General features: G+C 31.9%; 1 protein-coding gene across 3 annotated transcripts in view; it reads right to left on the minus strand.

The window, feature by feature from the left end:
• LOC134712681 (neuroligin-4, X-linked-like) overlaps positions 1 to 26253 on the minus strand; it is a 208236-nt gene that overhangs the window by 126026 nt on the left and 55957 nt on the right. The window contains exon 1 of one of the 3 annotated variants that reach the window (XM_063574456.1): positions 4674 to 5185. The exons of 1 other annotated variant lie outside the window; for it this stretch is intronic. In XM_063574456.1, coding sequence (XP_063430526.1) covers positions 4674 to 5121 — 448 coding nt within the window. In that variant the 5' untranslated portion in view covers positions 5122 to 5185. Of the gene's footprint in view, positions 1 to 4673; positions 5186 to 26253 lie in introns of those variants that run through there. One more of the 3 variants, XM_063574451.1, reaches the window with a different exon arrangement.

Below are 26253 nucleotides of genomic sequence, written 5' to 3' on the forward strand. Positions count from 1 at the left end.
AACAGTTTGTGGTCAAGAGGGTGTAGGAGTTGTGTGACGTGTGTGAAGAGTTTAGTACTAGACAATGCTTGGATTTACAAGCTAACCAGCAAAATCGAGGAAATAATTAGACCTGTAGTGAGTTAATAACATGCGTGATGTTTTGGTAAAACAAAGACCCTTATAACTTTACTGTGATTTTTTTATGTTTAATACCAAACATTATCAACGTAAATTTGACTCCACGTCTACATCCATTTATAACGGAGATAATACAGACAAACAATTATTGATGGTAATTAAATCTTTCTTTTGACATGCAAATTCTCAGACCCATTTATCATTTCTCGTAATCACATTTGTCTTGGCTGGCAAACCTAAGGTATCATTTAAAGTGCAGCTAAAAACTGAAAACAATGAAATATTGTTTGAAAAGATGATGCAGCAATCTAGTGATACAATGTAGCAGAATATAGATTAGGGGACTTCTGCAAGAAATATCGATTCATAAAAACGTATGCTTAATCAACAATGATTCAAAAATTTTATTTGTTTCTTAAGAAAGTGCTTCTTTACCAAACAAAACCGTAGTTTCTAAAGTAAAGTTCCAAAATAATATATTAAAATAATATAGGAAAATAAAATAAATGCAAATTTATTTCTTTACTTGTAGTTAAGGTTATACATTGCCTTTGAAAACATTTCTTGTACATGTAAATCATTGATATTGAAAATTCTGTATTTCTATATTCTTACTCAATTTTAGAAAACATTTACATGATAAATCTTTAAAAAAAAAAAAAGGAGTTTACGACAAAATAAAATAATCTCGGAGATTTAGCTGTGACATATTTTAATAGCGCTTTTAAATCATCTTGATATTATTTAATATTGCTGTGTTGTGTTTTTAATTAATTCAATGTAATACATTGTTATAAATACTTTCCACCGGCATTTAAGTATCTTTGTCTTTCAAAACAACTTATCTTATGACAAGAAGACTGAGTTATTGAAGGAAAACTCCAATGAAAAACATGACAGTTAATATAGGTAGCTTAGAGTAGCAGTAAATACTTCCGGCAGAATCGTAAAAAGCGACTGATTGAGAAATGATATATTTTTATGTTACCCTTGGAGTCTCTGTTGATTCATAATTGTATCTTATATTTTTATGAAGATTTTATTGTATGTTAATAGAAAGACATGTTGCTTATCTGTTTCTCGTTTCAGGTCGTTCAGGCAACACAATCACGCTACACATATTTCAGCCTTCGTAATCAAATTTGTTTGATGAGTATTGAATCAATCTAGACCAAATGATACCTTTTCCCGCTGGAATTCAACTTTGTTCTTTCGATGGATGGAGTTTATTTCTATTTGTAGACAATTCTGTTGAGTAAAATCTGAACAAATTAGGATTGTTTTAACTTGGTTTTACTGATGGCACTTACTCTCCTATGTGTATTTTTAAATCATTTTATTTATCTGATGTTTCTGTTATAAAATCAGCGTTCTTTGAGTACCGACTTATTAAAATGGAATATCATTTACATTTACTGATGAAAAAGTTAAATTAAAGAGCTAGTCCGATGGATAGTGCTCTCCGAGGGACAGTAGAAAAATGAATACTGCAATAAAGTACTTAAAATACATTACATAGTTTATTAAAAACAATGTATTTCTAACATTTCAAACCTGTCAGACAGAGTTCAACTGGTTTCTTTGTAACTTCAGTACGCTTTTAAAACCCTAATCAGAAATAAATTATCTGTACCGAGAAAACAAATCGTAACTATAAAATATAGAAACATTTGAAATTTTTCGTATATATCAATACAACATCAATTCTTTTTTTAGGATTTCGAAATTGTTCAGAAAACGAAGAACCGTGCTGTAACAAGTTATAAGAAATGTCTAACAACGTAAAAATAAACACAAAAAAAAATATACATTTTGAAAATGTTAAATGGAAGATGATTATAGTTAGAATAGATTTGATTTATTTTCAGTAACTGGTATATTTTTTCCAATTCAATAGCTGTTAGCCTTCCATGATTTAGGGGTTTAAAATTACTTAATGTAGACTTTTGTATTTCTTCTTCTTCTAAATTTCTGTCTACATGTACGTTAATCAATTAGAATTGACAATGTACGTACATGCACTTTACCGAACGATTTTTTCTCGTTGTTGAAAGACGTACAGTGACTTTCAGATGTTAACATTATTTTTCTTTGGTCTTTGGTGGATAGTAGATTCATTGGCAATTACACAACTTTTCTTTTCTTTTTATATATGTTGGATGTCATCTTGATATTGTTTTTGATAACTATGGAACGTCAAACATTTGATACATGTAGTTTGCTAACAAGAAGGTAACAAAAGGTTTAAAAAACTCGTTAAAGTAAAATCACACAATTATGACTGCCTCAAATATATATGTGAACCAACCAATTCTGTGTTTGACTAATTTGAAATTTGAGAATTGTTATATATCTTAATTTATGGTCAAAATTTGGAGTTACCGATAACCAGCTAAGGTAGCGAGATTCTTCTCAAAATGACACACCTTATAAATGCAACCATCATTATTTTTTCTAAAATGGCAAATCTTTGAATACAGAAAACTTCTGAAGAAATCCCAATTCATACAATAAATTTATAAATTTAAACAATAATATTACTACAAATATATGTATTTCATTCATAAAAATAAATGTTCTAATTGGTCCTCCATGTTTGATATACTTGGTGAATGTTTTATAGGAATGGTTGTAATTGTATAAAACAAATTTTTATGTAATAATATTACATGGTAAATGTTTTCAGAATTATTGTCATGTTTTACACATCCTTGTCCTTTCATTATGGGTAGATATATTCACTGACAAGCATACCGCATATTCTAGTTTTATACAAATTGATAACCCTTTGTTCACTGAAATCCTCCAAATAATGATACGAACTTCAAGATGTTGTCAACTTTTTTGTACTTAGTATCGTAGCAGCAATGTTATATTAAAGCAAGACATAATGACTAAATCCTAACTATAATTCCCTGTCTTGTGATGATCATTGTGATATTTTTTTCAAATCCGTGATAGAATTCACTTTTTACATTTTTCGTTAAGACTTGACCATTATTTGCGGAACTTGCAAATCAAGCATAAATAGACTATTTAACATTTTTACTTAAACGTACTAACCATTTACTCCTTTTAAAATAGTTTTGAATGTATTTTCCTTATTGCAAAGTTTGCTTTTTCACCTTAGAGTGCTTATTTCTTCCTTATTTTTTTTTTATTGATGATTCTCCAACATCACACTCTATAATTGATGCGTTCGAAACGATTTTCGTGATTTATCCCATTCAGGAACGCATACAGTCAAAAAACTACATGTATATGACAAAAAAAGGTCATACAAATAATATCCAAATTCAGCCAAGGTCAACTTTGCATGATGGAGTTCTTGATAATTTCCAAACTTATAAATGAACTTTTTAAAAAAGTTTTGTTTCAAAACATGCAAGTGCCGAAATATTGCGTACTGATTTGATGGTACCCTCGGGGACTGATAGTCCATCAACAGTGTTATAGACTAAGTTGAAAAAAAATATATTACAATTTCATGCTTTTTGAGTTTGTAACTATTTTGTTGGACAAAGTCCTGCTATTAATTTAATTGGAAAAAAGTCTCCAAGGGTACTAAAAAACGTTCACCAATTTTGTATAATGTAAGAATAAATCTCAATTTCATATTATAATTGACGTCTTTGAATTCGTAAAAGTTATTTCACTGAGTAATTTTGTGTTTACTTAATTTTAAAATGCAGTTTCCATTCCTGCTTCCATTAAATGCTATAATCAATAAGAAAGAACACTTTAGAAACTTTATCAGTTAGACTTGATGTTTTTATTGTTTTATCATTTATCATTTTGTAAATTGTTATTTTATTGTTTTGTCATTTATTTCAATTTGAAAATGACTACAGTGTCTACATCAGATGTGGTAGTGAATATATACTTTAGTCTTCAAACAGAAATGTCAACTAACGTCCCGTTTCAAGTGTATAAGCAAAGACAAATAATCTTTTCCTTAAGAAAGAAACTTATCAGCCATCTGCAGGTGCTCGAATGGCACTTAAAACCTACGCTGACGTTAATCCCAAATGAATTGTCAAGACCAATCAAATAGAGAGATTTAAAGAACGACAACCGGCTTCCTGCCAGATTATTAAATGATCGGAACGGACAATAGAAATTTGTAAATAGCTAAGAATGACGATTTGATCGTCAGATCATATCTGAGAAATATATTTCTTAATTGAAGAAGACTTGTATATGCAACTGTAGATTTATACAAACAATGTTGCGTTGTGTAGATGTTGCACGTGTCAGAATGTGCAAAGGTTAATTGTTAAGGACTTTCAATCAGAAATAATTTGCAAATTAACGCAACATATATACATTTTCTATTTACAAGCAAATAAGTTTGTTCGACAAAACTTGATCCCATTTCTTTTCCAATAATTGAGAAAAAATGTATGATCGGTAATTATATTACTTCTAATAAGTGTAAGTAAATATGAAAAAAAACCACTTTTATACCAATACATTTAGGGATAAATGTTTCACCAAGGATTAAACTGTTTTACAAAAAGCAGAAATAAGAAATAAAATTGATAGTGCTTTACCTGGTATGGTGGTATAAATATTTAGGCTTAAACAGTCATCCGTCTGTGATCTGGGCTCTTTCGATATTTTGATATACTCCTCAACCATATCCGTAAGCAGTTTTCCATACAATTGTTTAAAATCATACTTCGGCTGTGGACATATACCTTTTGGTTTTGAACAATCTATGAATTCGACTTTTCTATTAGGAACAGGGGCAGACGGCGGATGAAAGGTAAATAGAACATTTCTTTTCAAAGAGCCATAATCAACTCCATAATATGCCTCAACCGGTCTTAAATATGGCGCTGTAGGGAAATTAACAGTCACACCTCGTACCACACCTGTCCGTATAGGTATCTTCCGTTGTCCCCAACTCTTTTTCTCAATTAAACACAGACAACCAGGAAGTAGATAAGGTAACAAAGTAACGAAAAGTATAAAATGTAATAATCCAAGCGAACACATTTCTCTTTTCAGAATGTCATTCCAGCGTAAACTAAACAGCTGTTTTTCTTGAGTGTTCTACAGCTACGAACATTAATTGACAAGATGTTTTCCACATACAGTTATAAATATATACGTAAAACTTTCGCCTTTTCTATTTTCGAGCCAACAATTTAGTGTCATATTCCATTAGGCATGTAACTCATGGGTCTCAACAAAACCCTTAGTCCAATTTAAATTGGCTTAAAACAGCCGTTTTTAAAGTGATTTATTCCTGATAAATGCAACTTAAACTAATTTATATTCACAAGCCAGTTACAGGAAATATCGGATTAGTCGAATAGAAATGAAAGTAAAAAGAAAATTTATATCGGTAGAACCCTGTCCATTGATCCGATTTACGTTATTTGATAATAAAGTCAGAAGCTAATATCCATTAGGAGCGTTGCTCCATTTAATTTGACTATAAATCAAAGTCCTGAACAACAACAAAGTTTTCTGCAAAAGAATATACGTCTATGCGTTCATCTTAATTGGTATATTAAGTAACTCCCGATGAGGACGATACCGTAATTTGCTTCGTGATTCCGAAACCGCTCCGGTAGTTAGTCTTCAATTCCCTGTATATTTCTGATTGCGAACAGTTTCCTGCCGTTTTTAAATAAATGAACCTGACTTGGATCCTAAATATCTTATTCCAAAATAATCATTACAACCAGAACTGGCTGATTATTGTAACGGCATCTTCAATCTTGCGTCACCATCTGTCGAAAGGTATCATTTAAACTCATTTAACTTCGTTTTCCAAATGGTTAACCTCCAATCAGTAATAACTACTTTAAGAATATCGTAATATAATTTCTCCTTTTTAATAACAGAGAAAGAAAGCAAGCACATTTATTTCTCTCCGAGGAAAAGATAACAACAATTTCTTTGTTCGATGTGGTATATGTAAAGTTCTGAGAATATTGCAAGTACTCTTTTTGATACAAATTGCGAAATAATTCATCGATATCTTCAAAGACAGTTATTTCCTCGTCTCATTACAATATATTTATTCACGTCTCTGTGAGACTTATTTGAGAGGATGTAGAAGTGTCATTAAAGGCGTGCTTTAATAACTATGTTTCGGTAACTTTATAATGTTGTCAAATCTAATATGGACTGAGAGGCTGTTCAATCACACAAGATATCTACTAGATAGTTATCGATACTGGCAAGGTCGTCTTTAGTTAAACATGACATGAATACTTGTGTCACAGAAGTGATATGGTTCTTGTTAGTGATTATCAGCTTTTGTGGCATAAGGGTGTTATTGAAATTATAGTCAATAATTGCAGATGTAACCATTTTAGTATCAACCCTAATCTATTCTGTCATTTTTCACAATACAGATACAACGTTAGTCTCAAAACTAAATTTGTTCAGTGAAGTGAAGCACTTTTATTTGCCTAATGAGATCCTTAATTATGAATAAGTAATAAGTGTACTATAGTAGATTGTATCAACTCAGCTTCTGGAAACAGAAACGCGTAGGCCGAATTCGTGCGATCTAGGTTGCGTACAGACATTGTTCTACATTTGCATGTGATGAAGGTACCATTTAAAAATGGAATGTTGTTTAAACAGTAAAAAATATAACAGATAAAGAATATTACCATAACATGATAATCTGTTATCTTTTTTTAATAACTTTTTATAGATAAAGGCAATATGCTTATGATACAATGGGACAATTATAAGGAACACACGGACAACAGTCAACAAATTGGGAATGTCACTGCAGATTATTTCATAGCGCATAAGTTAAAAAAAAAAGATACAACTACTATGAGTTGGGACACAAAGAACATCATCAATTACAGCTGAAAATTCGGTAGCGAAAAACAGACTATTTATGGTAAAGTTTAGTATACTGTTTCATAACTAAAATATCAAAATCTCAAAACCAAGAAATGACTCGATGTGTTTAGTCATGAACTGTTTTTCACCATCGTATAGGTCTATTGAAGTGGGTTGAAGGTATACTTGAAACTTATTACAAGTTTTAGATTTGAGTGCTTTCCAAGGTCGTAATATCATATGATGCTTCGGAACATCAAATATGCTAACAATGGAAGTGATTTTTCAAACTATTTCAGGTATTATTCGATCAGGTTTGCCGTCAATACAGTCCTGGTCGATCAATTTTCAAATAATTTATATAAATAAGGGAATGTCTAAAGAGACAGCAGAACATTTTCATTACACAGGCAAAATTAATATCAGCTATTGGAAATTCTGGTACATTGTAATTAGAATGAGCAGATATTAATTAACCACAAGAGAGATGTCTGATTAAGACTAACATTACCGAAGCAAATACACGAAAACAAAACTTATCTGTCTCCTTTGTTCGTATTTTAAAGATAACATTGTATCTAAATATCTTTTTCGGTTGTAGTCTATGGAGGACCATTTGTCATAAGCAATTCTGACTGTTTTTTGGAGGCCAGTGGGTCGTTACCTACATGATGGACATCTTCCTATTGTAAATCCAGTTTATGAATTTAGTTTGATATTTAAGTTTAGGTTTGGACATCTGCTGGACTTGGCTCCATAAGACTTACGAGTATACCTAGATTAATCGTCGATGAAGACACACTGGTTATTTTTTGAATAAAATATCAAGGTTATTATTCGATGAAAATGCACAGGTAATCATTTGATGAAGATACCTAGGTTATTTTTCAGTCTATATACCCAAATTATCATTCGATAAAAATACCCAGATTATTATTTGGGGAAGACACCTAGGTAATTAATTGGTGAAATCACCCATATAAGTATGCGGTGAACAATGTTATTATTCGCTGTAGATATCAAATTAAGTTATTAATCGTTGAAGATACCGAAATAACAATTTAGAGTAGATCCGAGTTACAAGTCGTAGGAGATACACATATTATTGTTCGGATGAAATCCCCAAATTATTGCGAAAGGAAATACACAGAGTTTTAGTCAAAGGAAATACTCAGATTATTAGTTGAAGGAAATACCACGATTATTAGTCAAAGTAAATACCTGGATTATTAATCGACGGAAACACTAAGATTATTTGTCAAATGAAATGAAAAGTTGAAATTTGTTTGAAATACTAATTGTTTAAATATCTTCATCCTGGAAACATCATATTTTGATGATATCACATATATTCTCATTCAATTCAAACACTAAATAACCCTAATTCAAAACTTTGTTAAATTTTCAAGTTGACATTAACTACCGCCAAGATTGATCATGTGACACATGTAAACCGGAAGTAAACAAATCTGTAGAAAACTATCAAAATATTCAAGGCTTAAACGAGACAGTTACCTGTACCCTTGTGTTGCCCAAGGGACGAAGAACTAATATTGTATTGTAAGTCTATCTTTACTAACTTCCAGCTATGTTCTATTCGTTTACCACTGTCTCAAACACCATGAACACGGTAAAAGCAGTACTCACAACAACCACCCTCATATTATTTTTGGTTATTGTGTCAAGCTAGATTTAATTGTCAACTGCAAGACTGTAAGCTCAAACAGAAACATCAAAGTAAATAAAGAGGCACCAGACAAATCTTGGTCAGTAACAATATCAAACCAAGAAACATGTAAATCAAATATACATACAACATCAATGATTGTACTCACAAGAAAAACTAAAACTATCAAATATGATAGACTGGTATTGACATACCTATATAGCATTCTCTTAACAAACTCGTATGCACCAGAGCCAAACCCTGGTCCACCAAAATATCTATGTGGATCCTGTAATAAAGCCTGCACTTGGAAACAAACAGCTGTATGCTGTGACAATGGTACCATATAAATTGTCAAGGTATCGACAATAAAATGTATAAAATACTTGACAAAAGCAACCTATCATGGGAATGTATAAACTGTGGTATGCCAAACTTTTCAACCACTTTTTTCAATAGCACCATACTTCAATTGTCAAATACATACTCAGAATTAGAAACAAGCATTGAATCAGACAATGAAGATATTGGTTCACCAATACATACATCATCACCAATCCAGAAAAATCAAACACAATCAAAAACTAAAAAGCAAGATAAAAACAAAAAAAAACAAATCACACAGCTAAAAACTCAGAACCACTAAGAGTGCTTACAATAAACTTTCAGTCAATAAGAACAAAAAACCTGAAGTTGAACTCATCATTGACTCTTGTAAGCCCAACATAGTATTTGGTACTGAAACATGGCTCTCAAATGACACCTCTCCATATGAATACATCACAGCCTCCCAATACAACATCTATACAAAAAAAACAGAAAGGATGGCTACGGGGGAGTGTTACTACCTATCTCAAACCAGTTTACATCCACACAAATCACAAATACAGGTACCGATCAAGACCTCGATACAAATTGTGAAAATGTGTGGGCAAAACTATCTTATGAAGGTAACAAATCACTTTACCTATGCACTTACTATCGACCACCATCAGAGAAAGGAGAATCCTTAGAACAACTTGGTATCTCACTCAACTGAGTTCTATGCAAGAAAACAAACTCAAATATCTGGGTAAGTGGCGATTTCAACCTTGGCCACATAGACTGGAACACACCAGCAGTCATACCTAGTAAACCTGATGCATCACTACACCAACAACTCTTCGATATATTAAACGACAACAATTTAACACAGGTCATAAACAAGAACACCAGAAACGACACAACCCTAGACCTTTTGTGTATGACCAATCCATCATTTGTAAATAGAGTCGAAACATTACCACCAATTGGAGCAAGTGATCATGCCACAAAATAAACAACAGGCTCATAAAGTACTTCACTACAAAAAGGCAAATTGGAAGCAAATAGAAACAGATCTTACTGAAACATACGAAAAACTTAAACAAGATCTAGATCAAACAAGATCAAGATAAATTAAATCTTGATGAACTTTGGAACACCTTCAAAACTAACATCCAAAAATCTATCACCAAGAATATTCCAACAAAAAGTATTGGTAACAAATCGAAACTACCTTGGGTAATTTACCAACTTAAAAAGCTCATCAACAAGAAAAAAAAACTATACAAAAAGAAAAAGAAAAATCCCAAGTATAAAAAACAATACAAAGAAATAAAAACCAAGCTCCAGAAAGAAATGAGAAACTCGTACTGGCAATACATAGAAAATATGATTTTCGATATTGAAATCAAGGAGCCAGACCAACCATGCTTCAAAAATGTACCGAAAAAACTGTACACCTACATTAAAAGCCAGAAAAACGAAAACACCGGCATAGCTCCTCTGCGAAGTTAAGGTACACTGCACTCAAGTCCATCTGAGAAAGCAAATATACTTAACAAACAATTTCAGTCTGCTTTTACATCTGAAACAAACACTAACATTCCAGACAAAGGTCCTAGTAAACACCCTATAATGGAACCCATTAGAATATCTAGGGATGGTGTTTACAAACTAATCAAAAACATAAACCCAAATAAAGCAACTGGTCCTGACACCATCGCAGGCAAGGTACTAAAACAAAACATCGATATATGTACAGATATCTTCATATTTATATGTACAAGATCACTACAAACAGGCAAAGTACCATCTGACTGGAACCACGCAAATGTCACACCTGTATTCAAAAAAGAGGACAAACACAACCCAGGCAACTATAGGCAGGCCTATATCCTTAACATGTATAGCTTGCAAACTACTCGAACATATCTTTGCAAGCAGCATGATGAATCACTTAGAAACAAACAACACTCTATATGAATTACAACATGGATTTAGGGCAAAACGATCATGTGAATCACAAGTCATCTCACTGATACATGAATTATTCCAAAACAACGACAAGAACATACAAACAGATCTTATAATCATGGATTTTGCTAAATCTTTCGACAAGGTATCACACAAAAGATTACTATGCAAAATGAAATACTTTGGCATATCAGATCAAATCATTAACTGGGTAGAATCCTTTCTTTCAAACAGAACACAAACAGTAATTTTAGAAAACATGTCATCTTTAAAAATACCAGTCTCATCAGGAGTCCCACAGGGTACAGTGCTAGGACCAATACCATTCTTAATTTACATAAATGACCTCCCAGATTACATCCGACATAGCAAAATCAGACTCTTTGTAGATGACAGTATAATCTACCGACAAATTAAAACACAAAACGACTGTCTCAAGCTTCAAGAAGTTCTAGAATCTGCCATACAATGGGAAAAAGATTGGCTTATGTCTTTCCATCCAGACAAGTGTAACATCATGAATATAACAACAAAAAGAAGTCCCATCCACTTTTACTATAACATGTATGGACACATCTTAGAATCTGTAAAGCATGCAAAATACTTAGGTATCACCATCTCAGTAGACCTAAAATGGAACACCAACAGCTGCAAAAGCAAATAAATCCTGAGGTTTCATCAGAAGAAACCTTAAAGTCCAATCGCAAACAATTAAAGAAAGAGCGTACCAAACACTCATCAGACCAAAGTTGGAATACTGTTGTACTGTATGGGACCCATTTACAAATGAAAATATAAAATCACTAGAAAAAGTACAAAGATGAGCAGCAAGGTACGTGTGCAATAGACATCATAATACCAGCAGTGTGTCTGAGATGCTAGACACCATGAAATGGCAAACCTTACAAGAACGCCGACTACGAACAAGGCTTATAATGTTCACAAAATTGTAAATGAAAATATAGCCATTCCATCGCAAAACGTATTACAACAGAGTCAGTCTACTACAAGATCCACCAATAAAGAATCATACAGACAAATCCAATGCAATAAAGACAGCTATAAATTTTCTTTTTGCTGTCAAACCATCAAAGACTGGAATAACTATCCTCTGAAATTACTAAAAACACCACTACAGAAAACTTCAAGCGTGCACTCACACACAACGTGCTCCTTGATACTTACCCTCATCTGAAATAAACAGATACTCTTGTTTTTATCTAATACCAAAAAATAAAAATAAAAAATGTAATGTTTAAAACTTAAAAAATTGCATAAAATAAAAAACAAAGAAAAATTGTAAAAACTGAAAATACGAAAATATATGAACTTTGAACAAGAAATATTTTGATAATTTATGTTTTGACAAAAATTATTCACATACATTTGTTTTAAAAACATTTACCAGGCATGCGCCGGAAAATAAACATCAGTACGTTGATGGTTTTCTGTAACAAAAGAAAGAAAGAAAGAAATACCAAGATTTCTAGTCAAAGGAAATACCCAAATTATTAATCGACGAAAATACTCAGATTATTAGTCAATGAAATACCCAGATTACAAGTCAAAGGAAATACCCAGATTTTTAGTCAAAGGACATAAATAAAGGCAACAGAAGTATACCGCTGTTCAAAACTCATAAATCTATGGACAAAAAACAAAATCGGGGTAACAAACTAAAACCGAGGGAAACGCATTAAATATAAGAGGAGAGCAACGACACAACACCGAAACGCAACACACAGAAACGGACCAAGCATCAGACAAAATACCACGAGAATAACAAATATAACATCAAAACCAAATACATGAATTTGGGATAGACAAGTACCGTGCCACGTTTTATCTTAATATCTCAAAAATAAGAGAATACGAACGACACAACGTTAAAATGCAATACACACAGAAACGAACAATAATATAACAATGGCCATCTTCCTGACTTGATACCCAGATTATTATTCGACTAAAATACTCAGATTATTAGTCAAAGGAAGTACCAAGATTTATAGTCGAGGGAAATACTCAGATTATAAGTCAAAGGAAATATCCAGATAATTCGTCAAAGAACGTACCCAGATAAATAGTCGACGAAAATACTAAAATTTTTAGTCAAAGTAGATAGCTAGATTATTAGTCGACGGAAATACTCAGATTATAAGTCGACGGAAATACTCAGATTGTTAGTCATAGAAAATACCCCGATTATGAGTCAAAGGAATACCCAGATTTTTAGTCAAAGGAGATACCCAGATTATTAGTCGACGGACATACTCAGATTATTAGTCGAAGGAAATACTCAGATTATTAGTCAAAGGAAATACTCAGATTATTAGTCAAAGGAAATACCCAGACGGCGGAAATACTTAGAATATTAGTCGAAGGATATACCAAAATTAATATAGTCAACAGATAAATCACGAGTATACGTTGCTGAGGGACACGAAATTCTATGGTTTAATTGATAGCGACGGGATTACTGAATAGGGATCATAAAAAAACCTGCCTGTACTTTGAAAGGGTACGCAGATCCTACTCTGATGATGTGTTGATAATGACAGTAACACGTACATTTAAAGTCAATTGAAAAGACGCGTCACGAAAAACTTAGGCGAGATCTAAGATTATAACTGGTTGACTACGAGTCGAAATTCTGCGGTAGTCAGTAGACTACAAAGCATGAAAAAACTCATTATTACATATTACTTGAACATTCGTGTGATATTTTTCGCTTGAAGTTAAATCAACTTATTTATCTTAATACTGAAAGAGATAGCTAGTCATCTGACTTAACATGTTTTGTTCTTTATCCATATTTAAAAATTTCAACTTAGTTACACAAAAACAACAAGTTGAACAACTATGAGACAAATTGAAACCTACATGTCCGTAAAACAATAATCTAAATGACAGTCCCAATAGAACAAATTGATTGTTAGATACAACTTATGTAAATTATGAGTATGAAAGGAGAATTAGTCGTAATCAACAACTATAGCAGAATGTTATTATAGTCTGGAGGTCTATAATGAAGATATAACCATTCTGCTATGGCGTTATTCCATAATAACAATCTCATAACACAATCTTAGGAATCTGTTCTCAGAGCTATTAAAGAATGGTATGTGGTACTTTTATATGAAATAGATTATTATGAATCAAAGAATATTTACTTCTGACTTTCATAGTGATAATTGGTCACAGACCTCATAGCAAGCTATTAAATGTAGCTTTAGATTAGTCTCCTTTAAATGTTTACCTTACGTAATGTGGTGATTTCCTTAAGGATTTTTTACGTGCAATATTGTCGGTATCATTTTATTGTTAAGTCGGTATATAAATGTAAATTCATCATACGTAGCAGGATTTAATGAAATCTTGCACGCATTGCGGTTTTTATTAAAAGACGTACCAGTGACGCTAGGATAAAACAAGTTAAAAGAGACAAATAACGTACAATATTGACGAGCATCGAGGAACCAAATTCCAAATGGTTTTGCTTAAAACGAGAAGTTTTTTTTTCTCTCGAAACACAAAATATAAGCAATGACAAACGTTTCAAAAGTACTAAAAACGAGAAGTTTTTTTTCTCTCTCGAAACACAAAATATAAGCAATGACAAACGTTTAAAAAGTACTAAAAACGTTCACAGTGAATGAAATTTATAACACTCAATACAAAACGTATATCGTATGATGTATGCATTGTGTACTGTAAATGCTTCACTACTTAGTGGTATTATTGTAATGTCAATCATTTATCTCCTCCGGGACCTTTAATTAGAATCAAGTATTCAACTTCTTCGTTGTAATTTTGCTGACATGACAGCTTTCATAACACCCGTAAAAGCTTTGATCAATCTTTGAAGACATTTTCAATAATAACTCTGAAAAATTAAAATATTTCGAGACACATATATGTAAATATTTCGGAAGTACATTTCAATTAATTTGACTGTTTTATACTCTGTGACATCAGGTGTTTGTCTGTCACCAATTAAGGCTGCATTTCTAGTATCGCCATCCCTCATTAATCTTGTCTTTTACAACATTTGTCTCGATAATAATTCAATCATTACGTGGGATACTCAAACTGATAACTAGCTTCATCAGCAAAACGACGATACATGAAGAAGAGGTGTAATTTGTACACATAGATTTCTCTACACGTTAATGAATAATAATAAACTGTATGCATATGTCAAATCAGCTGATTATTGATTATTACATGCATCAGTCTTTATCTTGTATTTTTTATCCGGATAAAAAATCTTTGTTTCCCAAAATTTAATTATTTCAGTAAGATGATTCAAAATTGCTGTCAGTCAGATAAAGAAATATATTAAAATAAACGTTCGAACCTTTCAAATATACTTTGAGGAATAAGTAATTATATCGGATTCCAAAATCATAAAAAAAAACTTGGAAGAAAACTTTCAATATTAATCATACGAACAATATTGGTTTATTTCAACTTAGTAGCATGAAATTAAACTTACTTCAACGGAAAAAATGCAAAATCTTTAGACTGTTGATTGCGAATTGTAATGAAATTAATCTTGCCGTTATGGACACTGAAAACATACTGGATGATGCACTCACGACTGTACTATGTGTATGTCATATATAGTCTGAATGTAAACTAAAATATATCGAATTCACTGAGAGTTTTATGTCTGAAATCATTCGTTTTTCCCTACCTTCAAAATGCATGCCTTTGTCAACGCTTCGGTTAAGGATTATTCTACTAAAGTTACGAAAGTAAATGAATTAGATATCTCTTTTAACAGCATATTGCTGTTTTAGTTTATTGTTGAATATTTCGTTTAGTATCAATATACACATTTCAGATCTACTGGTACAAGTATAGGATTTCAGCACAGACAGAGGAAAACCATGATTCTGACTAAGAAATTAGTCAAAGACGTTACTCAAAGTCAATTTCATACAAGTCAACAATCTAACTATGTAATCTACATGAAAAAGAAAATATAGATGTTCAAATAATATAAAAAAAAGGATAACATGAGTAACCAAAAATATCGTTGGTTTTCCCTTTTGATTGGTTTTACGCTAGTAATGTTGGGGCACTTTCTAGCTCGTTGTCCGTGGTGAGTCAATGCCCCGTGTTGAAGGCCGTACATTGACCTATAATGGTTTACTTTGATACATTGTTATTTAGACGGAGAGTTGTCTCATTGACCCTCACACCACATCTTCCTTTATCTATATAAAAACACATTGTATGAATAGCATTACTCAATACAAGCACACCATGAGGTTGAGTTGAACCACGATAACGTGCACACAACCCTCCCATCCCTTTTACACACCATAGGCCGTAAAAGGACAACGTACAGTGCAACTTAATCTAACAGAATTTCAACTATATGTATCTTTCAAATCGAATAAAATAAGTAAATTAGTAAAACATAGCCCCATAATTTGGAAAGCAACCACAACATGTGACGGTTCAAAGTCGGACCCTTAAATTTTTAGGTAGTTAAGCTGCCTTATGCGAGCACCCTCGATTTGTGTTCTACCCAAGATTTTTTTTGTTTAAACGATGTTATATACTCAAATGTCATGGTTGGACCGTTTGTTTCTCCTTTTTTTTTAAATAATGTATTCAACGTGACAAAGTATAAAAGGAAATTATATAGTAAGAAAAATGAATCAAGCATCAGAATATAACAGGACATGAAACACTGACAAGGTAAAATTAAATCATGCAATAAATGCTGTGTATAGAAATATTTTAAATATAAAAAACAAGATTGGAAGACCTTTGTCGAGACAAAGTCATTTAAATTGTCCGAGTTGTGCTTCCAATCACATTATAGTAATGGATACAGAACAGATTTACGACGTTGGTTTAGCATGCGAAATTTAATTTCCATTTCCAATACCAAAAATACCACGTTGTATAAAAGAAGATTTCTCTAATGGTCGTAATATATGCAATTATGTGGATTCTATATTGTAATAGTATTTTATAAACAAAAGATTTATACACACACATTATCAACATTGGAAGAGACTAGTCTGAACTGTCAGTTCTTACGGAATTTACCCGAGTATCAATATAGTCGTTCTAAAAACGGCAATTCACTGTAAAAAAATCAAATATCTATAATGAGGTAATTTTCAAACAGGCACATGGGTATCGTTAAGTCATCTCCACCAAAAAATATTACTTTAATACAGTCCAGAAAGCCGTATTACAAATATAAAAGAAAAAAAGACAAAATTAGTGTCAGAACATATTAAGGAAAAGATAAAGTTGAAATATGCAAGTTAATGTATCGCTTAATTACTATCAACGACCTCTGGTCAACAACCAATGGTACAATCAAACTCTAGAAATAATGAAAACTATATATTGTTGTATATAGCGGCTATTTATTCAAGGTTATTATTTTTCTAACATAAAATCTCACAGCGGTATACTATTGTTGCTTTTATTTATAAACCCATTATTTTATTAATTTTTGATTTTCATTGTATCATAGATGAAATTTATTCGTTCAGTGTAATGTTCTCTAGTGTTAATATGTCTTTTGATTGAGTCAAGTCATTTCAGGTAAACATTATAGTGAGTCTTTCTATGTTGTGATGTTACACTATTGTTTCAGATAAGGGTGAAGGTTGGTACCTTTTAAAATGTTTAAACCTGTTGCATTTGTTTAAACCTGTCCTAAGTAAGGAATCGGATGATCAGCAGTTGTTGTTCGTTGATGTAGTTCATAAGTGTTTTACGTTTCTCGTCTTTTACTAGTATATATATTAGACCGTTGGTTTTCCCGTTTGAAAGCATTTCTCTAAACATTTAGGGGACCTTTGTAGCTTGCTGTTCGTGAGAGCAATGGCTCCGTGTTGAAGACCGTAATTTGACCTATAATGGCTAACCTTTACAAATTGTAACTTGGATGGAGATATATCTCATTGACAATCATACCGCATCTGATATCAACAGGAACATAAGTTAGATGTTTGTTGTAAAAAAAACCATGTCATCACTTAACTCGTATTTTTTACCACGTCATATACAAAAGAAGATGTGTGATAATTGCTAACGAGACAACTCTTCACAGGAGACCAAATGACACAGAAGTTAACAGCTATTGGTAACCGTACGGCTTTCATCAATGAGCAAATCCCATACCTAATAATCAGTAATAAGAGCCCCCGAAAAGACAAATATAAAACAATTCAAACAATAAATAAAGGCAACAGTTGTATACCGCTGTTCAAAACTCATAAATCCATGGACAAAAAAACAAAATCGGGTAACAAACTAAAACCGAGGCAAACACATTAAATATAAGAGGAGAACAACGACACAACACTAAAATGTAACACACTAAGAAACGGACCAAGCATCAGACAAAATTCCACGAGAATAACATATATAACATCAAAACCAAATACATGAATTTGGGATAAAACTATCGGTCTAGTTAATGTACAAATTAAATAACGTAAAACAAATATGTAAGGCAGCAACAAACTACAACCACTATGTTGAAGGCTCCTGACTTTGGCAGGCACATAAATACATAATGTGGCTGGGTTGCATATGTTTGCGGGATCCCAACCTGTCCCTAACATTGGAGTGTTGTAACAATTCAACATAAGAACGAACTATAAAAATCAGTCGAATGGATACAAATAAAAATATCAGACTATTTTACGACCGAGTTTTGGTAACTGGTGTTTCAAAACATCACCTAAATGTATCCGTTTTTTAATCATTAGGGATTTGAATTCACAAATGAGATGTTTACAGAAGGCTCAGCAAATCTAGTGGTGGGATACTGGATAAATGAAATTTTTTGCATGAAAATTCCAAATCATCAAGTTTTTGATAAAAGTGCTTCACATAAAAACATACTTACAATATTGTTTTACGTTCAAACCTGTAATGTTTCGCCTTTGATGATTTATGGGTTGTTCATTATACAATGAGTAGGTTGTTAAACATATAACAATTGAAAAGTAATTATATATTGAGTTTCTCTACATGTATTAACATGTGTGTAACAGATGAAAGCCGACATTTATGATATCTGGGTTAAATTTCAAAGTATCTCACAGATTTTTTTATAATATCACTGGTGAGAATGAATGGTTTATATACTAACAGTTCCGATGAGAGTTGTAGAATTCATTGCATTATCTTAGTTTAGATAAAAAGCGAAGCAACTCTAAAATGTAAATACTCAATCAATTGCAATATAAGAAAAACATAATTAGTTGTTAAACTTTATGAATTTCCATTTCAGAAAAAAATCTATGAGTTTGATTTCAGAAAAAAATCTATGAGTTTGATTTCAAGCATAGACATTGTATAATGTTTGTTATCCGTATACATATTTCTAAGTTTTATTGGTTAGACTATCCATGGTAGATAAAAATGAGCTGAAACGACATAGATGTGTTCGTCGCATTGAAGAAAACCATTAGTTTGAATAAGACGAATCTAAACGAAGAATTGAAAGGGTATGAAAACTTTACTTCCCTAAAGAGCTCTTAGAAAATTGTATACATTGTTTAAGTAGTTTACAACAATCTGTTGTTTTTTTTATTGCATTTTAATTGAGTCTAAAAATCAAAATGCTAATGACTTTAAATGCAGGTTGTTGAAATTGGCAGTCGCAAAAATTAAAAAAAAAGAAGAGTACAATAGGGTGTCAGCAGAAATCATCTACAGTAACTAATTGTGAATAATTGTGAACAACTAGAGATCAAAATATCATCAAGATAAAAATGTTGATGATATTGTAGATTAATCATATTTTGTTGTTGATTTTTTTCACGGTTTACGACCGTACGATGAGCTACAAAGTGACTGACATCCACGTCATTTAATCTTTGGTGGAATAGCTGTCTCATTGGCATTTAAATCGCATCTTCTTATTTCACTGCTATTTTATATTTTATATTCACCGACAAACTATATTTAATTAATATTCACATATATATTTGAGATTTCAAGTTAGAAACATTAGCGTGTCACTGTTTTCAGATATCACTAGGTGCCTGTCGTTGATGGGGAACGTTTTTTTTTTTATTGTTCTGGGGTTTGTCTGTGGTGTCGCCTACTTTATTATTTCTTTGTATGTTTCTCTATAATGAATGTTCTTACGTGTGATTGTACTGTATTTTAGCAATTTTTAACATAGCCATAAACTGGGAGGTGTGGCTAGCCTTTAACCCATTAACATCTAAAGGTCACCGTACGACCTTCAATAATGAAAAAAACCCATACCGCACAGTCCGCTATGATAAGCCCGATATACCCATGTGAAACAATTCAAACGATAAAACTACCGGCCTTCTTTATATAAAAAAAAATAAACAAACGACAACCACTGAACTACAGGCTCCTGACTTGGGACAGCCGCATACATAAACAATATGGCTGGGATAAACATGTTAGTGGGATCCCTACCTTCCCCCTAACCTGGGACAGTGGTTTTACAATACAACATAAGAATGAATTAGAAAAATAGTTCGTTTCTTTGGATGTTGGCGTTTGTTTTTGTTGCAATTATATATCTCAATCGATATATGACTTTCTAACACCGGTATACCACTGTTGCCTTTATTCAAATTCAATTTTCACAGATATTTTACATTTGATGTCCACTAATATTTTTTATTTGATGTCCACTGGAATTTTACATTTGATTTTCATTGATTTTTAAAATTTGATGTCCACTAATAATTTACATTTGATGTTAACAGATGTTTTACATTTAAAGTTCACTGATATTTTAAATTTGATTTTCACAGATATTGCATGTTTGATGTTCACTAAAACATTATATTTTATATTTTCTTATATTATACATTTGATGTTCACCGATATTTTACATTTCATGTTCACTGAAATGTTACATTTTATATCGATTGTTGCAGAGGTTTTAACAGTAAGATTTCTGCACAATAACTTTAAAAGATTTGTTTTCAAAACACGTACATTTCATGTTTCCTTATTTATCAAGATACAGAAGAATACCTATTGTTTTCGAACAAAGACAGACTGCTATTCCTTTTCTGCTACATGATTTATTAGAAGAATAGTGATGCAATAATTGCATGATATGTCTTAAATCTCAAAGAATAAATTACAAATCTATGTGGGGTTCTTATTGTTTATATTCTCTCAGCTCCTACCGTACCAATTTAAAAAGCAATTGTATAGGAGAGCTTTTAGTATGATCTATCGAGTTTAACAACAAGAATCGTTTGAAAATAATTTCGTGCTTTACTATGCCTATTTCGTGTACATATTTAGTTCACAAGTCTTAGAATGCAAATGCAATTCATATGTATAAATGAAAGTAAAACACAAGGACGGTTACCCTGTCTTCTCATGGCATTTCGCTTCGTTATCAGTTACATAAAAAAAGAGATCCCCCTTCCATGAATTGAACTCGGAACTCATGAATTCACAAAACGGTATGGTGCTTAAAATTATCTCACTAAAATTAGTTGTTTCCAAATATTTGATGACAAAGTGAACTCTATGAAATAAACATTTTAAAAAAGAAAATGTTTAATCCAGCATTTATATTGCAGTATGTAATTAGAATTGTCTATATCAGGACATCTGTTTAACAAGAATTATAAAACGGATTTCTAAAAATGGAATGTACATGCATACATGCTAAACATTTTATTTAAGGTTATCAGAAAGATGTCGTAGATATTTACCAAGAAAAGTGCATTGGTATAGGTTACAATGTACTAAATAAAGTTACATGGGCGCAGCCATGTTATGAAGGGAGCATGGCATAGAGATAAAAATAACTGACTATCTGTGATTGGGTTTTATATCATTTATATATTTTCCAATGCAAAACGCTTAATGCAAGCACAAATTTGTCCTCAAATGTATATAATCAAGGGCCAGACATGTATTTTTTCTTTTGATTAATAGTTACCATGATTGTAATCCAATACGCCAGATTTGCGTTTTGTTTACGTAATCTCATCAGAGACGCTCAGATCAAAATATTTTAAAAGGCAAACAAGTACAAAGTTGATGAGCATTGAGGACCCAAACTCCAAAAAAAATTACCATATAATTGATATTCATGTCAACACCGAAATTCTGATACTGGGTAGGTGATACCCTCGGGGACGAAACGTCCATCAGCAGTTGCATCGACCTAGTGGTGTAAATTGTTATCAAAGTACCAGGATTAAAATTTAATACGTCAGACGCGCGTTTCGTCTACATAAGACTCATCAGTCACGCTCAGATCAATATATTTATAAATCAAATCAAGTCCAAAGATGAAGAGCATTGAGGACCCAAAATTCAAAAAACTGTGCAAAATACGGGTTAAAGATAATCTAAGCTTTGGATAAAAAAAAATCCTTAATATATATAAAAAAAAATCAAAGTTTTAAAAATTGGAAAGTTTTTTGCGAAATCTTTATTTTGTAAAGGTATTGTAGAAAAAAAACAGAAATTCACCAAGATTTCCTACGGGACCATATATATTTAAGTGTGCTAAAATCAGAAATTGATATCAATCTCCAATTAAACAACAGCAGATTTTCCAAAAATAGTTTATAAAAAACGCCATTTTAGGAGATAATTGCTAAAAAAAAATTAGCATTGCCGTCAAAGGGGCCAACATTTAGTACTGCAATTCTATTTATCGAAGTCAAAATAAAACATTAAGTGTAAAAGATTACAGAGGTGTATACATTTACGGACAGCAACAGCATATTTTTCATTATTATTATTATTTTTAGTCATTTGATGTTTCAACCACGACAGTAATACTTATAATGCTAGAATTAAGGGCGAACTCATTTATCTATTGCAGTAATAGGATATTTCAACCAGGAGAGTAGACATATAATAAACAGTTAGACCTTTTAAATCTGGAATAAAAGGTATAAATCATTTATCTATTTTAGTCATGGAATCTTTCAAGACAGAAAGAGGTTAAATCCTGAAATCAGGAATAGAAATCATTTACCTATTTGAGCCATGTGATTCTTCAACTTCCACAATAACGCATATAAGGCTAGTATTAAGGATAGACACCATTTATCTATTTCAGTCATTTGATGTTTCGACCAAGACAGTAATACTTATAATGCTGGAATTAAGGGTATACATCATTAATCTATTTTAGTCATTGGATCTTTCATCCCTAACAATAACATATACATTTAATGCTGGTATTAAGGGTTTAAAACATTTATCTGTTTTAGTAATGTGATTTTTCAATCAAGACAGTCAGTTGCTTGATTCGGGAATCAGAATCTATTTGAGTCATGTGATTGCTTAACCTCCATAATAAGACACACACTGCTGGTACAATATATAACATGGAATACTTGAAACAAACAAAGTTAGGTATATCATGCTTGCAATAGGAACATATTTTTTTACCTCTTGGAGTTGGGTGATGTTTTCACCAGGATAGTTAATGAGGCATACATGAATAATGCTTGATTGTTTTTTTTTTAGCATATACCTATTTCATTCAAGGGTTGTTTCAATCAAGACAATAAGACGAATAATTTTGGAATCAGGATAATAAATCATTATCCATTTTAGCCATGTGATATATCAAACGATACAATAATACATATAATGTTGGTATTAACGATAGCATTCATTTACCTTTTTCAAACATATGATGTTTCAACCAAGACAGGAATTTACACCTATTTGAGTATGTGATTGTTCAACCTCCACAATAAAACATATTCATGTAATGCTGGTTTAAAAGGTATACATTATCTACCTATTTATGTCATGTCATGTTTCAACCAAAACAGTTAGTATATTATGCTGAAAATAGGAACAAAATTCATTTTACCTACTTGAGTTATGTGATGTATCCACCGCGATAGTAAGTTAGACAGTAGTAAATGCATTTTTAGTCGTTTACCTCTTTAAGTCATCGGATGTTTCCATCACGATACTAAGACATTTCGAATATAAAACATTTACTTATTTAAGTCAACTGATGTTTCCATCACGATAGTAAGATATTAAGAATATTTAAGCATTTACCTATTTGAGTCCTGTATATGTTCAGGTTTAAACATTCCGTCGATTTAACAGGAATTTCGCTCACGACTGCATACATGTGTTGCGCCACTTCTTTCGGAACTTGTCGGACATACTTCCTCCAGTTCGGTTCCTTTTGCATACAGCCGTATCCTTTTTTCAAATATGATTTCCTGTGTCGCCATTTCCTTGATGACGGAGGCATAAATCTCATTCTTCCATTCCCAAGTGATGCATATCCAATTCCGAGAAAATTGTCAGTTGGTAACAAACCTGTCGCCTTTGGGAACGTCATCAAATGTCCAACTAATTTCTCGTGTCTATTTTTAACATAATGCGTTTCTAATGTGACAGAATTTAATCCTTGTTCAAAATAGTAGGTTTTAAAAAGGACTATAAACCATATTATGACTGCGTTAATGATTTTCATTTTCAAATGTGTTAATAAAAACCGAAACCATATCGATTTAGGAAGGGTTCGTTTGGAATGATTTTCTATATAAAATCAGTATATAAAATCAATTCACCTGTAAGATAACGATATTTTATTCACGTCCGCTGATAATTCATTAAGTCCCGCACTGCCATACAGTTAATTAGCTCTGTCAATACAAATGGCCATCCATTTTACTTGGGATGACTGCCGTTTTAACAAAACTCTTTTTTAAGCAATACATTTCATTTTACGGCAAATCGTCACGAAAGTGAATTAACGAACTTATGGTCGTCCATTATCTTGTTTAATATTGAATAAAAAAAAATATGGTATCCTTATTACCAAATAAATGTTTTCTTGAAGAGCTATAAAGCTATAGCGTTTCCTAAAATTTCATGTTTGATGACCTTAATATGTTTTTATACTTCTTATGGTTCCGTTGTTATTATTTCGTCTACAAAAAATAATGCATACAATGAATGTTGTCATGGTTATTAACCCCATTAATCTCTGCGCAGTATTTAAATCCTTATCTTGCCTTATTGAACACAGTAACCGTTTTTCTAAATTTCAGCAGAATTTCAATCATTTTCCATAATTCCAATACTTCCTACATAAATATAGAATATTTTTATGTCTGATTCTTTCTCACAAACAATTAATGCTATAATTGCAAGCTAATATATATAAGTGTTATTGCCCGAACGATAGAAATGTCGATACAGTCCTGATATTTAGTAAGAATATTATAGTCCAATAATTTTGATAGCTCTGTAACGGATTTGTTTTGACATGAAGAACTATTCTCTATCTTCTTTTCTTTGTCACATATTACCTGAAGTTTTTATCTGGTACAATCACTGATGGAATTCTAAACAGTATTTAGTTTGACGCGTTTCTATTGCAAGATCCATTACGTAATGAAAAAAATAACAAAAAGGACGATTCTGGTCATGGTATTTGATTGTGTGAACAGGAAGTCAATGACATGTTTGTGACATAAAGATACAGATCTCCAATAAGCGGATTGCTTTAGTTTTATACAGAGCAATTAGTGTTTCTAATATTGTCAGGCTATAATTCTCCCGTTTTTATTTTTATACAAATAAAGTCAATTGCATGTATTGAACTGAGCTCTGACGTCACTATCAGCAAAATACTTGCAGCATTATACAGTAAGGGATCAAAAGAAAGACGTGTAAGGTATGTGATGCAGAGGCTGCACTCAGAAACCCAATGCTCTCTCTGGTATTGTATACAAATAGCATATACAATTTGTTCTTTGTCAATTTATTGCATGACATTGTCGATTTTCAATACGAAATTATGAGATTGCATATGGCTCTCTTGAATTTAAATATTTTAAACTGAATATTCGGTACTGCTGTATAGGCAATTCGTAAACATAAAAAAAAACCAAAAAAGTGAAAAAGTATATTTAAACAAAACGCATTTGACTAACAGAACGAACAACTGATGTTTTTTAACCCTGCTGACTGCCATTGGCGGTTGCCAAATAAAATTGATCACGAGATATAACAAAGTGGATCTTAATATAAGTTTAATACTAAACAGAAAACAATAAACTTGTGGCCAAGATGTTATGCCATAAACACAAGGGGTCAATATTTTTTTTGTACACCAGATCTAGATTTCGAAAATATATGTCTCTTCAGTGATGTTAGGGATCGAAACGGTATTTGGAAGGCCATATGATTTACCCTCAATTTAAGATAGACTCTTAAATTTTAAGAGTCAATATAGGATGAACAGATCATATAGACCGGAGGGGAAATATGATAAAAGCCCAAACGAAGAAATATAAACAAGTCTAAATTGAAAACTACGTTTAAACCTATGATTGCGTTGGATAAATTAAGGC

The sequence above is a fragment of the Mytilus trossulus genome, chromosome 3 (assembly GCF_036588685.1).
Source record: "Mytilus trossulus isolate FHL-02 chromosome 3, PNRI_Mtr1.1.1.hap1, whole genome shotgun sequence".
NCBI lineage: Eukaryota > Metazoa > Mollusca > Bivalvia > Mytilida > Mytilidae > Mytilus > Mytilus trossulus.